The following is a 20,030-nucleotide window of genomic DNA, read 5'->3' as shown; positions in this document are numbered from 1 at the left end:
CCAATTGCTTATACAATGATCCAAAGTCCACAGCTAACCCTTAATCACCTTTCCTGAGACCAGTCCAGACCTACTGCCACAAACAGAATGCAAAGCCAGGCAGCTTTCAGACACAAACAGAAAGCAACAGAAAGTTGACAGGACACAAGCAATCACAAGTCTCTGAACAGCAGCACTCAAGAGACCCGTTACATACCACCATTTTAAAAATCTGAGCTTGTCTACAGTTGCCCAGCCTGCAAACAGATAATTAATGTACCAAAGGGAAGTTGCAGGCCTCCCTTGCAGCTCGATGGTTATTTGCAGATTCCTTTTGTCTCTTATATAGATTAAGAGTTTAGCATTACAAGCAAACCTACTGCTTGATAAAAGCTGGCTCACCCTCAGACTACCTAGACTAAGTCATGTCACGCTGCATCTACACATGAACATGCATACTAGCACCTCCATCCCTCTCCACCTTGCAAGAGCCTCAGGGCAGCAGCTCCTGCTGTTAACACACGCACATTTCTTACCTCAGATCACCCCTACATGCATCATTGCTCCACAGAATGTTGGGCAGGGGGGAAGGAGGAGGAGGTTCCTGTAGCATATTTTGTAGTCTTGTCTGCAAACCGTTAGCTATCAGGAGACTATCTTACAAGCATCCCTGAACAGCTTCACCAAATCAAAACAATAAAGAACCAAAAAACCCACCCCAGAACATACAAATTCCTAGGTCTGATATCTAAGGGCATCATTAGAAGCCAATACCACAGTGCACACAAATTCACAGGTCTCCAACAGAAACCTGCAGGTACAGATTTTATACACCTTACAGAATGCTCTGGTTAAACATCAAAACAGACTGGCCAGCAACAACATCTTTTACCTTGTATGAACAAATATGCGCACATCCACAGATATCCACTGAAAACTAAGGCGCACCTCCTCAAAAGAACAGGCACCAAAACGACTCCTGGCAACAGCACACTAATCCTTGGCAAGCAACGGTGATAACTAACTGTGTCATGGTTATTCAGATCCTCTACTCTTTCCCCCTCTAACTAGATGCAGGCATCAAAAACTAACTACCCAAAATACTTGCTATCAGGATCAAGGATACCTGGCTGCAAAGACATTTAGAAAATAAAGTTTCCTGTACTGGTAACTGTATATCTTTAAGAACAGCAACTAAACCCCACATTTTAAATAAGTCACTTAATTTCTTCCCCAAATTTAAATGCAGAAAGCAATCTTACTTTGTTTCCCATTTTGATACACACTATTAAGTACCATTGCGTTTAGGCAGATGATACTATGAATGAGTCACCATACTCACTTGTAAGATACTACAAGCCAGCTAACGTGGAGTCACTAGAATTTCATAGAAACACCCGAGACATTAGTCAGCCTGTAACATCACAAGAAGTCCTGCCATTAGACTCAGACTATATACAAACCACTCTGTTCCAAAACACAGCTGGTACATCACAGGCCATTGCTTCAAAGCAGCTGACCTCTGTGACTGATGGAAATTGCATATCCCTTAATCATTTGAAGAAACCCACTAACCGCTTAGATCAAAGTTGACCTGCACTTCTAGCACTGATGTTTTGTCCCGTCAGCCCTCCCCAATGACTGTAATTTACAGAGTTGTGAGTAAATTGAGTTACACTAGCCTCAAAAGGTGGGTGTGATCTTTAGTTTTACTTAATTTTCTTTGAAATAATGAAGTCACTGTCATCCAGTCTAAGGACAAAAGTCAATCTCAATGAAATCAAGCCCAATACATGTGTCCAGATCAGTCATAAGGAAGTTACTGACCCCTGACAGTAACAAACGCACCATGTCACTGATTAACTACGGTACTCTGTTCTTAAAATCACTGTGTCCCATTTTGCATAGAAGCTCAACTATCTAGCCTTCGCTGTTTAATTACTATGATTCTCTGTAACATCCTGGATGGCATCTTTTGTTGAATACACCCAGGATAAACCAGGAAAACAAGCTGAAAGTCTTTCCACTCTTTAGTATTTCCAGGTCAAAGTTTCAGAAGTCATCCATTTCACTACTCTAGGCACTACAGTATGCACTGTAGGTTTTGACCCACCTAATTTTTGAAGGCCTTGAATAAAAAAAAAAAAAAAAAAATCCCAGATCTAAGTACCCACGAAATTTCTGTCTCCCTATTGCCAAGAAGTGTTTCTTGCTATTCAAAATGTTGTCATTCATTTTAACTTGTTACTCTTTGGTTAGGTCTTTTTCCTCCAGAGATGGTCATGCCAGGAACCCTCTGTATTTGCAGGGGATACAGATTTTTCAAAAAACCTGCAGAATAATACCTACCTCTGCATGGTGTGTTTTCATGACTCACACCTCCATCCTATCCTAGTTCTGGGCATATTACTGAGACTTTCCCCTCAAGGGAAATCCATTCTCTTAAAAGCAGTTTTTCCCAGTTTTCTGGGAAATTCTATAAATTACACTCCTGCAGAATAACCTGGGTAAGAGACCACACATTTCAGGCACAGGTAACAAACACCAGTCAGCAGAGATTCACACAAGATAGCAAAGTGCTGTCAACATATATAATTCAGAGACAGAACTGTCTCTCACTCTTCAGTCACCTAACCACTTGCCTTTTCTGATCTTCTCTGAGCTCTCCGTCATCAAAGCCTTTCTCACAAGGGCTTCAGTTCTGGCTATAAGAAGCCTTGATTTGGTCAACAGTTTCCAAGAGAGGCAGGCTCTCTTACGTTTCCCCTTCATCATGTACTGCTCTTTGTATAAGGAGACGAAGACTGAGATAGGTCTGAAATCAGGACTATCACTCTGCTAAGTCCTTCAACACTGACCAGAATCAAGCTGAGTATTACCTGTTTTACTGCCAACACACACTCATAAAGATAAACATGCTACAGCTGTAAATTCAGAGGATACTGCAGCACACCTGGGCCTGTTTCAAGCTCATTTAATCCAGCATCCCTCCTTCCTAAAAGGAATTCATTAATATATTCTCCCCCTCTACACCTCTGCTTCCCTGCAGATGCGTTAGCTTTTCATTTGATTAGGGCATGAGCCAGAAACAGGTTGAAAGCAACCAATAACGAGCTGGTGTCAGCCATGCTGACAACCCATCCCTACTGTTGGGTCATCTGACAACTCAAATTTCAAAACTGCTCTGCTCCTCTCTTTGGAGGAAAAACCAAGCAGTTAAGATTTCCCTTCTTCCAGACATACTTTTAGCAAATAGCAAGAAGTGACTACAATGGGCACTGATAAATTCCTTCTCTAATTTGCCTCATTCTCCCTCCCATGTCTAACATACTATGAAAGTCAGCTGTGACCAGTTCTCCTCCCTCACTCTCTTTGGCGATCATTTCAGAAAATGCAATCTGTTTACAGGCATAAAGCGAGTCTTGCATGCTGATCCACAAGTCTGTTAGACTTTACAGAAGGATGAATTCATTGGAAGGAGTCCAAATTAATTCACATTGGATCATCTTGTAAAGTTGGAAATACTGAAGGGAGGGGAGGGAAATAATAATTAAGAATAAGAAACTCCTTAGAAGCAGCCAAAGACAGAAGTCTACAAAGCTAATGTAACCTTAGGTAAGGAATACATCTGTTGCTACCCAGCATGTAAAGCAACTAGAATATACTAGACCCAAGCCAGTGGCAAGCCCCAATTTCAGTCAGCCCTTGTCCAAGTTAGTGAATGCAGTTGTCAACAGGCAGGCACATTATCTTTCCATAAGGATTTTGCTTATAGTTAAGAGTCTTTCCATTTAGTACGTACTTAGGAGAAAAAACTTTCAAAAGAAGTCTTCGACACTGAGTATTTTATTTCTTCCTACTTCACTTAAGTGGCTGTTCTCTTTTGAACCAATGTTACATGCATGGATTAAGTTAGGCCTTATTGCTCATCAGGTAAGATTCTTCTGTCAAATGTAAGCTTATTAACATACAATTAGAAGTCAGCACAGAGCTCTTCCATATTGTGGGTTTTTTTGTTCTTTGGGGTTTTTTCTTGCTTGCTTTTCCAGTTCAATCTCAAACTGTAGAGACATGTATCAAACTGGTTTATGCACGGACTATTTTTCCACCCCAGTTAGCCAGAAACTGTATATACGTGGATCTGCCCTGTTATGTAGGTATGCTTCAACTGCAAAGAGAAAGTCACAGGGGAAGTTACACACTCTGCAGAGAAGGTGTTTCAACAAGTCTACTGAGCCTCCTCAGAGGTGAGCACATCAAAACTGCCAGTGAGTGCCAGCTAGATATCATTATTTCCCCCTCTGTAAGACAGCTACAAAAGTAGTGTCCAAATAGGTCAGTATTACTAGGGCCTAGCTCTCCATCATGTGCAACTCCAGCTGGTGACTACCTCATACCTTTTTGGTCGGCAGGGTGAGGGGGCACATGAGGGTACTTGGAGTGCTTCTTGATATGGAAGTTCACGTTGTCCAGCTCCACGTTCAGGCTGATGGAAGCGGCTGAATCACTGTCCATTGTGGACTGGAAGCTGCTGACTGAAGTGCGCTTGCTAGGGCTGGCGGAGTCTTTTAGTGTTGGGTAAGGGGGAAGATACGGGGAGGAAAAGGGTTCAAATGGGTATCATGAGGGTACCGGAGAGGAGAAAAATTGTCTTTAATACATAAAGACCAGTGTGCATTACTAAAGGAATACAGTATTTTCATCGTTCTAATCTTATCTTCATGTGTGCATGCTGACATATTGGGCATTCTTTAGTGCATTACTGTAAGGCCCAAATTAAGCAGAAGTCTGCCCGAGAAACAGACGGCAGCGATTTACATGCTTCTCCTCCATTAGAAGTATGAAGCTTTACCAGTTCCACTAAACACAAAATACTGTATCCACCATAAGAAACAAGAGGACTAGCTAGGTTATAGTTTGCTTAGATCCTTACAGCCCATGCACGCACACACACAAACACATACACATATAAAGCAAGACATGGTTAAACTACTGTGTCCTGAGGGACTGGGGATAACGGGGGAGAAGGCAGAGTGAGAACAAGACTTGCGTGAAACTCACTGGCTAAGTTATCTTCTCCTTCATCAGCAATCTGCTCTGTGTCACTGTCAAACTTGATGTCTTTGAACCAGGATGGCTCTGAGTGTCCTTCTACAGAGTTCACAGAGTCACTGTCTGGAGATGGGGTTTCCGAGAACTCCGTGCTCTAGAAGACAAGGAAGAAAAAAAGGTGTTAGGAGTGCAGCTCTGCTGAAATATTAAGCAGCTTTAGAAAGCAGTCTGCTACAAGTGCAGATCACATATTTTAAAAATCAGATACTCTCAGTGGGCTGAGCCAGGTTAGTCATAGAGCCACCCCCCTTGCCATGAAATAGTAACTCTTTGGGACAGGAAACAAGTACTTCTTTACACTTCCCATGTGCTTAGTCTCTGCCTTCTCCTCACTTCCACACAAGTTGTGACTAAGTGGCACTAAAGGACATGTCTATTCTACTGCATGTTTTCTGTCACCACATCCAGCTCAGCAGTGTTGAATACTTGCTACCCCCAGCCAAGGTGGCGATGACCATATCCTTTGCCAGAAACCAGCACACGCAGCTTTTGGAGGAGGCTAGCTCTAAGTTACTGGAGCGATCCTGTGACTGACCAAAGTAGCTCTAAAGGTTTTAGTCACAAGTCAGGCTCTAGCTGGGGCTACTGCATCAAAGCAAAGCCTGGCAAGGGTGCCAGAGAACCTGGAGAGCACCTAAGCAATTTCCATCAGTCATCCTGATGCCTCCAGCCAACTCAAGAGGAAGTTCTCACTGTCATTCCTTAGGCTACAGTGAGCGCAGCAAGCAGCTGAGTCAACACCACTGTTTCTCCTAACTCTGTCCAGGGGAAATGAGATCAGACAGCGCTTTCGGCTGATAAGAACAAGAATTGGCTTTAAACCTTGAATAACACAAGCCCCCTACAAGTAGTTACAAACAGGGATCAACAAGCACTTGCTAGTTAAGGGAAAACTTTTACTAACAAACGGAGACAATGCAGCTGACTAGCTGAGATACCAGATGAAGCCTGGAGCAATCTCAACGGAAGACCATGTGACTGTGGTCAAGAGCTGAAATGCACAAGGGAGACAAGATGCTAATGGCTACACACTTTCTGACTGAAGTCTATGAGACAGCTGAGCCATTCTTTGTTGTAAGAAGCTGCAGAACATGAAAGACTCGGCTGAAAGCTTTCAGGTAATAGCAAGGCTACAGATAGATCTTGTTCAAGTTAAAAAAAGTCTCTCAGTCTCTCAGGCCAGTAACTGCTCTTACCTCTCAGCAAGTTTGACTGCAATGAAATACATATGATAGCATCTCTGGTCACTGGTTCCCTGCATCCCCCTCAGCTAGCTAAGCTTATCTGGAGGCATGACAAAGACCCTCTTCCAATCTTGCATCATGTGGCTAAGGTACTGAATTCTTTATTCTGCCATCACTGGAGATCAGAAGGTGGTTACCAATATAATATGTAAGAAGATCCAATACTGTATATCTAAAATATTCATTCTTTGGAAGTTTTTAAAGAAGGAGTTTTGAAACAGAAGACCACCACTGTGTCTCAGTCACCAGTAACTGCATACAGACTCCAGATTCTGCACATGATAGCACAGCTGCCACAAGCACAGACTGTACCGTCCCAAGGCCTCCGTGGAATATGTTCGCCACGAGACGCACTGGCCTAGACTGGAGAACCTTTCTTCCACTTTAAGCAGTACTACATATAACAACTCATCCACCACACAGGACAGCCTCAAAGTTTTCTGGGCAAATGCTGCTTAGGCTTTCCACTAAGGAAAAAGGCCTGGAGCCCAGTTCTCTGTACAGGAGGGCTGATTCAGAAAACATACAATGGCTGTTGAGAACAGGATTAGAGAAGATTCTAGTCAGCAGCCAAACCCAGCAAGAACCACAGCTTTCCTACTCCTTTTACCTGTAATGGTCTGTAGAGAGCATACTCATCTCTGAAGAGCTGATCATGATGACTGACACATTCTAGCCAGCGTCCATCAACCAATGCTTGTCCTATTGCAATGGCTTGGACCCTGGAAGCATAAGAATAGAGATGGTTTTCTAAGTCTAGTCCTAAACACACATGGTTTATGGTACAAAAGGAAAGAGTAATTGGTGACACACTATTTGACTCACCAGTATCCCATTGCTATGTTTAACCAAACACTAGTTAAAATACTGTGGAGAGGCAGCAGTGTACTGATTCAAGTACGGAGCTACATGAAGAGACTGCCAGAACTCTCAACTCAGCTGAGGTGCCCCACAGATGATTAAGACATACTGCTTGTGATCCTCCAATATTGTTTGGTTGATTTACAGATACTGAGCATCTCTGCTGAGCAAGGACTGCTGGTCTATGCTTAAGAACCATCTCAGTTTTATCCTGTTCACACATAGTTAAATATAACAGATTCTTTACACTCGCTTACAAGGATAAAAGTCTGCCAGTCCCACCAAAAATCTAACCACCAAACACTATTATATATATATTAAATATATCTCTGATCCCAGGGGCAGACTTGCTCTTTGGAGTATTACTGAACATTTCTGGACAGTCTTTGTAATACACTCACTGTTCTCCAACTGTTCGAGTAATACTTGTCCCATATGCTACCTCCCACACCAGCTCCCAAACCAGACAGCCCCCTGTGCCCTGTTGTTTTGGGCCACACAGAGTCAGAACCCTACCTGCTTTGGCAGGCAGCAATGAATAAAACCGAATTTTCTTTCTTTCTCACCTCCCTGCAACAGAATCTATCTCTGCAATCTAAGGTAGCCTATATCAGCTAAAACTCACAACCTTCTGTCACAAAGACAGAAGACACCTGCTGTCCTAAAGCACCAGGGTTACCTTGTGGTTATGTGCCCATTTCTAATGAGCCAGTTGACCAGCTCTTTTCCCACAATACAGTTGGGATGTGTCCGCAGCCAGTAGCGATGGTCTTGAAATTCCATCCCACTGTTGTGATGGCAGATTTTCTTCCAAAGATCTTTCAGCTGGACTGAGTCCTGGACAGGGAGATGTGCAAGTTACTTACTAGTCTGACCTTAGCACTGGTTTCAAGGACATCAACCCAGGCCCTCAGATCAGCTTCCAGATCAAGAGCCCTCTGCAAACAGGCATAAAATCTAAGCTGTTCTGCACACCCTATGTGAAGGTGCAAACAGAAACAGCAAACAAATGTGAGATCAGCTCCTTCTATCCTTCCTTTTATATAAAGTTGAGAACAAGAAACAAACAAAACGGGTACCCTCAGACTGAAGGGGATTTTGTTTTTAATGCAGCAAGATTTTGTACTGCCTACAAGACACATCCTCATTACTACCCTCTTGCACTCGATTCTCGAACTCAGGGGGGTGTGTGTAAGTATAGAGGACAACGAAAATCCATCCTTTGGAAAAAGGCTTTTTTATATCATCTGTGCTCAACCTAGGCTTTGTGAAGCCTAGTAGTCCATTATCAAGCCCAGATATAAAGCAAATACTTGACACAGCAACGCACACTGCTAAGTTCAAGTTACTGAGGATTCCTTTTTGTATTGTCCATTATCAAGCCTTTTTTAGACACTGCTAGCTTTGGCCACTAAGCAAAAAAAGGTGTGCACCCCTCCTAACTCAATTAACCATTTCTGAATCTCTCGATCTCTTCCTCTCACCACTTGGAACAACTGCAGCCTATACCCTCAACTTATTTTGGAGCCTGTTGAGCATGTGTGTCAACTCTTGTGTAGGCTATGCTCCATCCAAACTGAGCTGTCGCTGCACCTGGCCCCTTTTGCTTTCCCTTATGTGCCCTGGCTTGACACAGCACAATCCGTTGTTGCAGAGTGGGAACTGGGATTATTTTGAGCGCCACAGAACACCCCAAGGGGTGGAGAAGAGACACTGCAGCTCACTTTCTCAAATACCTCACTCGTTCTATTTTTGTGTAACAGGGCGGAAGGGAAAGCTGTAATTAAATTTTACCTTGTTTCAGTTTTCCAGTTAACTGCCAGACCCACATTATTGGGTCTTTCCCAAGGGTGCCCTGAGATCCAGGAGTTTTGCTCCACTTTTGTTACTGGACTGGCTTTCTGCTTTTATTTCCAGCAGTGACTGTCCTGGGTATTATCCTAAAACCAGTGTCGGCAGCTCCCCTTCCATACACAGCACAGAGTCAAATGGATCAGTAACAGAACACATCACAGTATCACAAGATCTTGTGCAACTGGAAATTTCACAGTTCAGCCGCCTTGTAGTTTACCCTTAACTCACATGGTAAATTCAGTAAACTTGACAAACTGGCAGAACACAGCAAACGCTTTCAACTCAAGGGTTTTGACCTCTAGTTCACAGAAATATGTGCTCACCCCAGTGTATGTAGACCCTCCCCTACCTTTTATGTCATGAGCAAAGTTCATTAGTCTTCTGAACGGAATATATTAAGCTTTAAATTAATTCCTGATATAGTCAGCTCCACATGCTAAGGGCATTAAACAAACAGTGGGAATTCACAGAAAATCCTACATTAATTGACACTGCATCTTCTGCTCTGACATGAACAGAAGTGATACTGCCAATCCTTTTCTCGCCCAAGGAAGGAAACAGACAAAAAAATTAAACACTGTGAAGCTGAAATGCACTGGGACTTGATAATCTTGGTCCAAGTTGCATTCATAGCATTTAAAATTTTATTTTTCTCTCAGTAACATATATGCATGGGGCAGTGTGGTATAAAGATGTGCCTTAAAAATGTTTCTCCCACACACAGTTATGCATTCACAGCACATCCAGGAAAGGAGTTGTACAACTGAACAGGAGCTAGAGTGTTTTCACACCTTCAGGAATACTTCTATGCATTCTGCTGACAGCAGGTAAATACCTGACAACACAGAAATTAGCCTTCCCGATTTAAAACTGGCAATGGGGAGCAATCCTGAATTTGCTAATGTGTGAAAACCACTCCCTTCCCTTCTCTGCATCTTTTTTGTCCCATTAGTTGGAAACACTTCCCCTCCCTCAAAAAAAACCCCCTACCGTTTTCTACTGAACACAGTGCAGTAACTGCCACCTACAACACCGCCTCTGTGGGGAGAAGATAACAGGATTACATAGAACACTGCTGTACATTGATTTTTCTTTGAACAAGTACGTCAGTACAACCGTCTACAAAATGTTATATTTATTCTGCAAACAAAGAGGCGAGCCAAGTTATTTGGCCCAATAAGCTGTAACAGCTTTAACTCATTCATTCTGTATGCAGCCATTTAAAGTTTCCTATGTAGCCTATGAAAGGGAAAATCTGAACCTGAAGAAAATACAGAATCACGTCATTGTGATACAGCTGCAACCATGATGGGTTTAACCCACAAGAAGCCACCACACACCAACTCCACACTGCATAACACACCTTCCAAGACAAAACCTGTAAACACCTTTATGTAAACACTGCATGAAACTATGATTTGTTTCAGGCAGATGGAAGCATCCAAAGCAGCATCAATATTCTCCAACCCTGCCCCACCTGAATGAGGGGTCCAGGTAAGGTAAGAGTGCTCAGAAAAGAGCTTTTAAAGGCAGCAAGATACTCCTGCTGCATGATATAAGAAAGACAAACTTCACTGCCTTCACAGAGCAAGACAAACAGAAGCCTGAAAGGTACCAGAAGGATTTTGCGCTCATCCTCGCTCGTCTCAGCCTTCATATGCGTGCGACTGGCCTGTGGGCTGACAGATGTCTCATAGGCAGGCACCATCGGTGAACCTGACCGATCCAGTGATAGGTTAGTGATGCTGGCTGATCTGTAGCGAAAGAGAGAAATATTGAGATGTAAGTGTTCATTGTGCAGTGCTTCACCAGAGCAGCCATTGATCTTGTAGCGTGCCAAAAAGGAACTTAAGCCTGTGACACTGTTCACTCTCCTCAGTACAGACTTACTGCTTAAAGACTCTTACCCATCAAAGCAGAAGAAAGGATCCCTAGGAAGCAAGTGTACTGCTTTAGAGCATCTAAGTTAAATATAAACTTTTGTAAAGCTCTTTGTAGGAAGCAGAATTAAGTTAAGACACAGCAATTCATATATGTCTGCATTTGAATAGACCGAGGCAGGGATGGGATACTGGTTAAGTAGAAGCTCCAACCGTTTGGAGGCAAGACAGATGGCATGCCAGCAACAGATCCCATTACAGGATCCATGTAACAGGGCAGAGATTCCCCTTCTCCTTGGCTTATTTAAAATTCCTTCTCTCCAGCCCTCTGAAATATATGGTTGAAAGCTTGCAGAGTCTGGAAGTTTGCACACCTGTTCCCCAGCTGGCAATCCTCCTTGTACTGTGATACGGAGTATCCATCTGATCTCAGCTCAACTGTTAGGAAATCTTGGCTAGTTCCAGATACCCTCTGCTCCAATGTCCCACAACTAGAGTAAGCCTCTGAATAACCAGGGTGCAACTTCTCATCACACAGCAAAAAGCATGCAGTGTAAGCTATTAATGCTAACAGCACTCTAAGGAGCGAGGATGGAAAACACTTCTGCATACAGCAACAGGGAAGCTCAGAACACTAATGCTGAACTGACTCAAGAGGCTTGCAGCAGTCTCAGTGATGAGAACTGTTGCCAGCCTATAGCCTTTGGAATTAAATTCAGGTAACTTCACAGAGTTTGCTAAGTGGCTAACAGACACTCTAATTAAATTCCCAAGAATTCTCAATGGTTTGTGCGGCTGAGTCCTGGCATGAAATAGTAATGCCACCCTATTTCAGATTTTGTACTGCAAGGCGGCGGCACTGAAGGTGCAATAGTCTCAAAATCATTGCTTTTTCCTCCCCTGTCTCTTGAGGAGGAATACTGGTCTGATAAAGGTTTTTAGTTAGGTACTTTTTAGCAGAATCAAAGAAAACTATGTTGGCTCTACATCCATGTAAAGGTGACAAGCAAAAATTTTCTGTCATAGTCAGGCATTCAAGGCAGGCTAAAACTCTGCTTCTACTTCAGATGCTCTCTTCTTCTTCTTCTTCTGTTCAGATACTCTCAAGTTTACAAAGTTAAAACTGGAAGAGTTACACAGCTTAACAGAAAGCATTCTTAGTGGAAGATGAGACTGACATCAAAGTCCACTATTAAGCACTCCTCCCGTGTGGTTTTTTTTGCAACAGTTACTTTAACTGTACCACCTACCTGTAGTCAGCAGGTATTTTTTTGTGTAAAAGGGCATTTAACAAGCATTGTAACAGTCAGATTTCATATCTGTGTCTTTGTCATCACCAATTACATCTGGGACTTAATTGTATTTATCTTTTCTAAAAACAGAGGGGGAGATTTTGCAATGACAATCCCCATCCTTTAGAAGGACCTGCAAATGAGAAGTTCAAATCCCTCTGCTTGCAATGTTTGACTGTTGTGCTGGGGTTTTTTCCCTATAAATAATCAGTCTGAGAAAAAAAACAACACGTCCCCCACCCACAGGGAAAACAAATAGTATTAAGTAACTTCTGCTACCTGCATCTAAATGCACTCAGCCTGCACCTTTTTTGCTTCATCTCATCTACAAAGTGGCATGGTCAAGCTTGCCTCAAAGAAACTTCTACAGCTGCTTTGAGAAGACCTAAAGGATAGCATTGCTCAGCCCAAAGCCAATAGCTTTGTTTCCACAGGTTCAGAATTTGAGCAGAGATAGGTTATACCTCATCGTTATTTCTCAAACAGGAGTCCAGACAGGTAAGTACTATGGTGAGGCCATGATTAGCCAGAGAGTTAAAATTTAACTTTTAATGAGTGGTTTGAGCCTGCCAGGTCCATCTTACAAACCTCCTACTACTGCATGTGTGAGCAAACAGCAAAGGCCTTTTAAAACAGACAACATCAATTCAAACAGGATGCACGAGAGCATCCTCAAGTTTTCAGACATGTCTTGACGTTACTGCAGTTATTTAGCATTTACCTTTTAACTCTGAATTCCTTGCCATTCCAAAAATCTAGAATTGATTTTTGGCACTAGTTTATCCACCAGTACTTGACTTCCCCTAGGTGAGATCTTTGGTTCTCAGCTGTACAGTGTGCACCTATCCTCTCCTAACTGTTCCCATCTCACAGAAGATAAAGATTCCAAACAGTCCGTTCCCTGAAAGGCACACCCGGCATCCTTCTCAGCAGAGTTCCCTGTCTTTGCTGGTCCTGCCAGATCCCTCTAAATTGCTAAACATTCTGCATTCCTGCAGCACCAATGTAAAGAAGTCTCTGAATATCTCTTGCCTCCAACACTGAAATTTGGATTATCTTTGCTCTGCTTCTCATATCCTTGCCTCACCTTCATTCCCCCAATTTAACCATAACAGAAGTATGCAACCAGAACCGCAGCAGAAGCACTATGAAGTGGAAATTACTTGTTCTTCTAATACCAATGTATTTAAGCTCAAGCATTCACAACTTCTGCTAAAGATCTCACATTTCCAAGTTTACCCAGCACTCTTGCATAAAGACCTATGATGGGATTTTAGCCTAAGGAAGCCCGGTAACTTAAAGATCGTAATTAATGAAAGTGCAGATGGAGCAGATAGAGGAGGTGGAAGGGAGGAAACCCACAAAACAAACAGATGAACACTACACCTCTGCTCCTCCATGACCTCAGTCTTTGCCTACCATTACCATATCCCAGTTAACTCCCTTTTCTTCATCTTCCTCAGAACCACCTTCCTTAGCCAGTTCTTCCCCTTTCTGTCCTCTTTACCACCACCTCTATTTGACTGACTAAGCAGCAAACTACAGGTTCCTCAAAAGTGGCATATTTATTCATATGAGTATGTGCCTAAATGGTCTTTCTGTAGCATTACATACGGGTAATGAGGTGTCCCATTTTAAAGATGAAACAGCATGCTCAGTAAAAACAAGCCCCAAAATACAGGCTTTACAGATAAGAGTGTGCTAGGAGTGCATCCAGGACAGAAAATACTCAGATATGATTAGTTTACCTGTTCCTAGCTGGTGACTTCCCTGCATCCTCCTGCACAGACCCAAGGCGTGCAGACAGTGTGGTAGTTGAAGAGTCTGGGTGAATCAAACTGCAAGGAAAAGGAGCATGTTACAGATGTTTGAGAGATTTGCCACATGCAGCAGCATCAGAACAGTTGGAATTAAAATAAGGTTAACCATAATGTTACCTCTCATTCACACCCATGACTTAAATCAATGAGGGAATAGGGAAATCTTTCTCCAGCTGTGGGCCAATGATATTTGAAGGACAGTGCTCAAGTTCTCTCCATTCAGACATAAGTCTTGGACAATACAGGCTCTTCCCACTTCTCATATTATCTTGCCTTCACACCCTCTTCCCCTATATCGCTTTCTTACACATCCTCCTTCTTTGCAGGCTGTCATTGCACCCTTTGGAGGCAGAGGCATTACCCTCATCTCCCCAACACATCATCTTTGCAATCCAAGCAATGCTATCTATAGCTATTGCTAGACAGCTTTTACCAAGATAGCCTGACAACCTTCTGTAACTGTTTAACCTGATCACTATCACCTTTGCCTTCCTTCCCCTTCCGCCCCAGGAGGAAGGACGGCAGATATTCATACACCATCAAAGTAAATTCCTACTGGCAAAACTGTTAACAGATAAAAGCCACTACACTCCAACTGACAGAGCCATACTGGCTGTACTCTGGGATGTAGACACGTTACTAGCACAATAAATGTTCTTCATGAGAAAATGTACACAATACAACTTTGCCCGAGTACCTGTACTTGCCAAGAGTACACCACTCCTTCACTTTTAAAGGTCACAGCCCTTCAAGTTAGTTAAAGCAGAAGCCCATGCCTCCATGTTCCAACTGCTCAAATAGCAGAGCAAGATTAGACAAGTAAATACAGCATCACTCCCATAAATGCTTTTCTCACTGTTTTGCAGTGTATGACAGCGACAGGCAAGAGCCTTATCTCAAATACATTATTTTGGGAAAAGACTCAACTCCCAAGTTTTCTTCTGAAGCAAACCACTTCTCACACGGAAGCCACATATTAGAAAAATAACTTTACTTCCATTACAAAGCTGTGAGTTGCCACCTTCCACTGTGGTGGCATTTAAGTTCAATGTCTTGAGTTCACACCCTTGAAGGTCAATCAGGAACATACCAAATGCAGTATTAAAAGAAGCACCATAACCCACTGCAAAGTTTTACATTTTACGAGCAACACTCACTGAAGGAAATTACCTAATCTCGCTCTCTCCCTTTCACACACAAAAGCAGCCCATGTTTACTCAGTGTTCCCCAACAAGACTAAGTGTTCTACTACAGAAAGTTACTAGGCTTTCAAGAATAGCCACTATTTCCCTTGAGTACTACAAGCTGCCGAAAATAAAGACATAAATACTTCCTTTACATGTTCTGCCTACAAGCTGTTGAATTGCTATAATAAAGATACTAATAACACATCAGAAGACAGAACTAATGATGCCATCTATTATTTTGTACACCTGAAGAGAAGCATTCCGAGCACACATACTTACTCCCCAATTCAAAATCTGGTAGCATTTATCCCAAGTATTGCAACATTACTGCTTTAGGTGACCATGACATTAAACCAGAAGTACTTTCCTTTAGGCCTAAAACCAACTCTTTAATTGCTTCCATATAGGAGCACCATACTCTGAAAAGCAACATGCAAAGCAAGAATCAGGACACTTTCTGAAGACAGTTGTTCTTGAGGTTTTCCTTTTAAAACTATCAGAACCACCAGAAGAGATTTGCTGAGAGGCACATGTCACTAACACTACCCCTCAGTTAAAGAAAGACTTTGACTCAAGATTGTCTCCGTAGTTTCATACCTGCCTGTTCTTCTGTTTTTAGTGAAATGAACACAAACACCACATCTGACTATTTCTCCAGCCCACCCTTAAATTAAATAAAGGTCCTCAGAAATTAGCTTGTATACCATTTGATAAGTAGTACAGCGTTCTTTCATTCATGGCCTGAAAATTAAGAACGCCTCATTTGAGAGCAATAAGAAGAAATATACTTTGGAAGGAGATCGGAGAACCTTTATAGCTGTCCTTTCAATCCCACTTCAGTTGAAACAGGTGGTTATTTCCACCTTTTCTCTTTCATTTACACAGACAGCATCTCTTTATTTTCTTGCTCAATGGAAAACCTGACAGGTAAAGCATCAGTGTTACACTGACTTGCCTCTCAATACGTTGGCAGTTAGAAGGGATGGGGTTTTGGTTTGTCTTTTTAAACTCTGAAGCTAAAAGCCTGCTCTGCAACTGGTATAGAATCACCGATTCAGTAGGTTAAAGGAAAAAACTGCAAATAATTTAAAACTCCACTAGGAAAGTTGCCACATTTCAACTCAAAAAGAAGAATACTAGAAACAAGCACAGGATTAGAATCTTTTTACAGATCTACTACTAAGTTTCCCAGATGGAAACCACCAGCTTTTGTCTAGGTATGTGTCAGCCTGAAAACAGTTATGATTCTGGAGCTCAGCATGAAACCATTCACTTTACCTTTGCCAGGTTAGATCCTCCTCCAGAAAGATGTTGCGGCTAGCTTTACGGCTCCCAACTGGTGTGCGCGGCTCACCAGGATCCAGCACTGATACAGAACATGCAGAATCTGACAAAGCATTTAAGTCTTCTCCAATGGAGTTACTGTCTGTGGAGTGTGCGTAGCTTAAGGCTATTTTGCGGCAGTAAGTGCAGGCTCGGAGATCCCCTATGGAAAGAGGAACCAGAGAGTGTAAGTGAACAGGAACAAATAGTACTCTGTTCCTACAGGATGAAAGGTGTGTAATGGTAGAAAAAGCAGGGTTTCCTGTTTCAAAACCTCTTTGCTTGTTTAAGTCTGCTTCTCATATCCCCTTAAAGAGCAAAACCCCAGATAACTGTACACTCAGGGAATTCCTCCAAGTCAAATGATGGATAACACGCGAGATCAGTAAGAGAGAGACAGGTTGTGGGGGTAGGGAGAGACAGCACATGTGCACACTGAAATCATGCTACAACAACAGCCAGTCAGATATGACATACCAGCTGATGTCTGGAAATAATTATCTCCTTCAGGAAACGTCTAGAGTTTGGTAACTGGTGAGTTTCCTTCACTCTCAGTTAGAACATGTGGCTTATAAAATTTTAAAACTACCATCACTAAGAGCAGCTTTTACTTGAACACATTTTTTGCAGTGAACATCCTTGTTAAACAGTGGCCATTTTTGACATCATGGATGTAGTCTTGGTAAAAATAAGCAGGCATGGCATAATCCACCATTGAGCATGAAGAAACTGGTAGAATTAGGTGCTGTGATTCTTTTTGCTTATTTCTAAGCTCACTAGAGACCTGTACAGCATTCTCTAGCAGATGCCAGAATATAAAATGCAGTAGCCCAAACAGAGCTGAGCACACAGAGAATGTTCTGCTTCTCAACAGGTAAACCCTACCTGTGTAGCCCATGAATTTTCCAGGGATTTCCTGGTTGCAGCATCGACTACAGAAGATCTGTCCACAAAGTCGACAGTGGTGCCTCCGCCGGAAGGTGGTGAATTTCTCACTGCAGTCATAGCATTCTTTGCACTGGCTGTCAGGCATCCAGTACTGCTTCAAGTCACTGTCCTACAAGGTAAGGCAGCAGAGAAAAGCCTTTTTTTGTAAATAAAAAAAGCATGTTTGGACTCATGATTGCTGTATAGACCATGCATATGAAAAGGACACTCTCATATATTCATATACATGTGTGTATGTTCACACTCTCGTGTATAAGGCACACATATGCACAGAAAGGATTTTTCATGTGGTTTTACAGGGAGTCAGAAGGCTGAGAGAGTTCTTAGCTGTGAGAATAAACCTAGTAAGCCTTTGCCTTCTTTATCCAAGATGCAAGCAAAGCAGATAAAAACTATCCTGAGCTGTAGAGAAAGGTCAAGAAGAAACCAACTTATGAAGTATTGATTGCTCTTCCCTCTCACTTGCCTCTAGCATATGACAGGCCCTCAAACAAGCACAGTTAAACAAAAAAAACAAAACCAAAAACCAAACAGAACAAAGAAACCCAAAACCTGCAGATTAGTTGAAGCGGTTATCCAGAGATAAATCAAATTATCAGGAATTATCAGCAGCGCAGGAACATCATTTCAACAGCTAACACTGGAATGTACTTTGAAAGGACTATAGATACATGTGAAAAGTTCTGTTATATGATCAAATTCTTCAAAACCTCAGTAAATGGCTGTAAAAGTCTGTGTCCCAGATTGACATTGTTTCTGAACTCCAGGTTAACTGCCATGTGAAGACAACTGTGGAACACACATTCAGCAGATTTACAGCATGCATACAGCCACAGGAATTTTTGTCTTGTTTTTAAGACTTGAAAACAAAGAGTTAAAACTTACATTTGGTGTTGTAGCTATAAAGAACAGAGCAAGACAAATCTCTCAATTATCATTCTGAGCACACCAGCTACAATTACCACAGATGGAGACAACTGCTAATGGTCACATGACAGCTCTAACTGTGAAACACTGCTAGAGTTCAGTTCTGGCAATAAGCCTTTTCAGAGGGACTGACTACCCTGAGTTTTTCTTAGGAAGGGGAAGTGCTGCAAGATTTTTCTCAAAATAACACAAGAAGAGAGTAACCACAGAGAAGAAAGGTGATCCATATTCTGATTTTCACATAATCAAAAAAAAGCACACCCTGGGGGTTTATTTTTGTTTGTTCACAAAGTGAAGTTTGACATAGCTGCTAGACAACTCTGAGACCAAAACAGCTATGATCAATGAGACAACAATTTCATGCTGTCCTTACCCAAAAAAAACTTGTACAGAGAGAGGCTGAAGACTGCTCAGTGTAGTCTATAGTGTTCCAAAGAGTCTAGAAATTTTTACAATGAACACTAAGCTTCAAGCAGGGAAAGATGCAGCAAAGAGCTTTGCCACGAAACTGCTGCAAAGCTACAGGGGATGTCAATTAGGTTTTGCTACAGCTCTGCATGATAAGCCAAGCCTCTGGTTCTGCCACAAAAAAAGCAGCTGTTCAAGCATTAATGTCTCTGCCCACCATCTCTCTCACATTGCCTCTGCCCCACCTGCACCTGACTGGCTGTTTAGAAACCCGGCTATTGCTGGTGACACCTTCCAGCTCTCTGCCTTGCTCAAGTCACAGCCAACACTCATGATAAGAACAGCCTACAAAGAAGAGTTCAGAACACAAGTCTGGCCCCTATTTGCAGTAAACATTGATAAGAGCAGCCCCTTCCAGGATCTGACACATACCTCCTATAACAGTAAAGTGGTCTCCTGCAGAGACAGACCAAATCCACAAGAAACTGTTGCCTAGAGCGACTCAAGCAAGACATTGCTGCAGTGGAGGGCAGTGATGCATTACCATTTGCACCGAAGTCAGTATGCTGGCAACTAACATACTGCTTTCAGAGAAAGATCTAAACATATACATTTACTGCTGCATCCTGTTTTTATGAGCACTTCTCCAACACCTTCAAAGGTGTCTGAAAATCTCGAGGCCCTTCAGAAGCTGCCACAAACTGAAATATAAATAGGGGCCACACTCAATGCCCTACTCACTGCAATGAAATGCTTTTGTTTCACCCTCAGAAATACTGCCCTTTCCACCAAAGCAAAGTCACTCTTACAAGTAGAATAGCATTTTAAGTGAGCTTACGCCAAGTCTACCTGTAAAAGCTACCAAGACAAAAGTCTTTTTCCTCTTCAATCAGTTTAATTAAATGTACTTTTACCTGTTCATGTCTTGCTCCCAGACACAGCTATTTATATCATCACTTACAAATAGTTATGGCTTCTTTTCTCAACTGGATCCTCACCTTAAAGGCATGGTCCAACAAAGCAGAGGAAGGTGAAATCAACAAGTCAGTAGCAAACACCAGACCTTTACCCAGCTGAATCAAACTTGATTAACACTGATTAATATTTGCTTGAAAGAAAACACTGCTGACCAATCACTACCACAGTAAGTAGCAGATGTAATTAATTATCAGAATTCTCATTATTATTTTGACAA

The 20,030-nt window shown here is 42.2% G+C and overlaps 1 protein-coding gene across 8 annotated transcripts in view; it reads right to left on the bottom strand.

Annotated features, from left to right (window-relative positions):
- PIKFYVE (phosphoinositide kinase, FYVE-type zinc finger containing) overlaps positions 1 to 20,030 on the bottom strand; it is a 69,709-nt gene that overhangs the window by 36,704 nt on the left and 12,975 nt on the right. For 6 of the 8 annotated variants that reach the window (XM_056350203.1, XM_056350206.1, XM_056350205.1 and 3 more), the window contains 8 exons: positions 17,438 to 17,609; positions 16,508 to 16,715; positions 13,971 to 14,060; positions 10,666 to 10,804; positions 7,876 to 8,033; positions 6,946 to 7,057; positions 5,041 to 5,185; positions 4,377 to 4,544 (listed from right to left, as the gene is read on the bottom strand). In XM_056350203.1, coding sequence (XP_056206178.1) covers positions 4,377 to 4,544; positions 5,041 to 5,185; positions 6,946 to 7,057; positions 7,876 to 8,033; positions 10,666 to 10,804; positions 13,971 to 14,060; positions 16,508 to 16,715; positions 17,438 to 17,609 — 1,192 coding nt within the window. Of the gene's footprint in view, positions 1 to 4,365; positions 4,545 to 5,040; positions 5,186 to 6,945; positions 7,058 to 7,875; positions 8,034 to 10,665; positions 10,805 to 13,970; positions 14,061 to 16,507; positions 16,716 to 17,437; positions 17,610 to 20,030 lie in introns of those variants that run through there. The other 2 variants (XM_056350211.1, XM_056350204.1) reach the window with 2 other exon arrangements.

Source organism: Falco biarmicus, chromosome 8, assembly GCF_023638135.1.
Source record: "Falco biarmicus isolate bFalBia1 chromosome 8, bFalBia1.pri, whole genome shotgun sequence".
In the NCBI taxonomy this organism is placed as follows: Eukaryota; Metazoa; Chordata; class Aves; order Falconiformes; family Falconidae; genus Falco; species Falco biarmicus.
The sequence above is the reverse complement of the archived record's forward strand: the minus strand, read 5'-3'. Positions and strand labels throughout refer to the sequence as shown.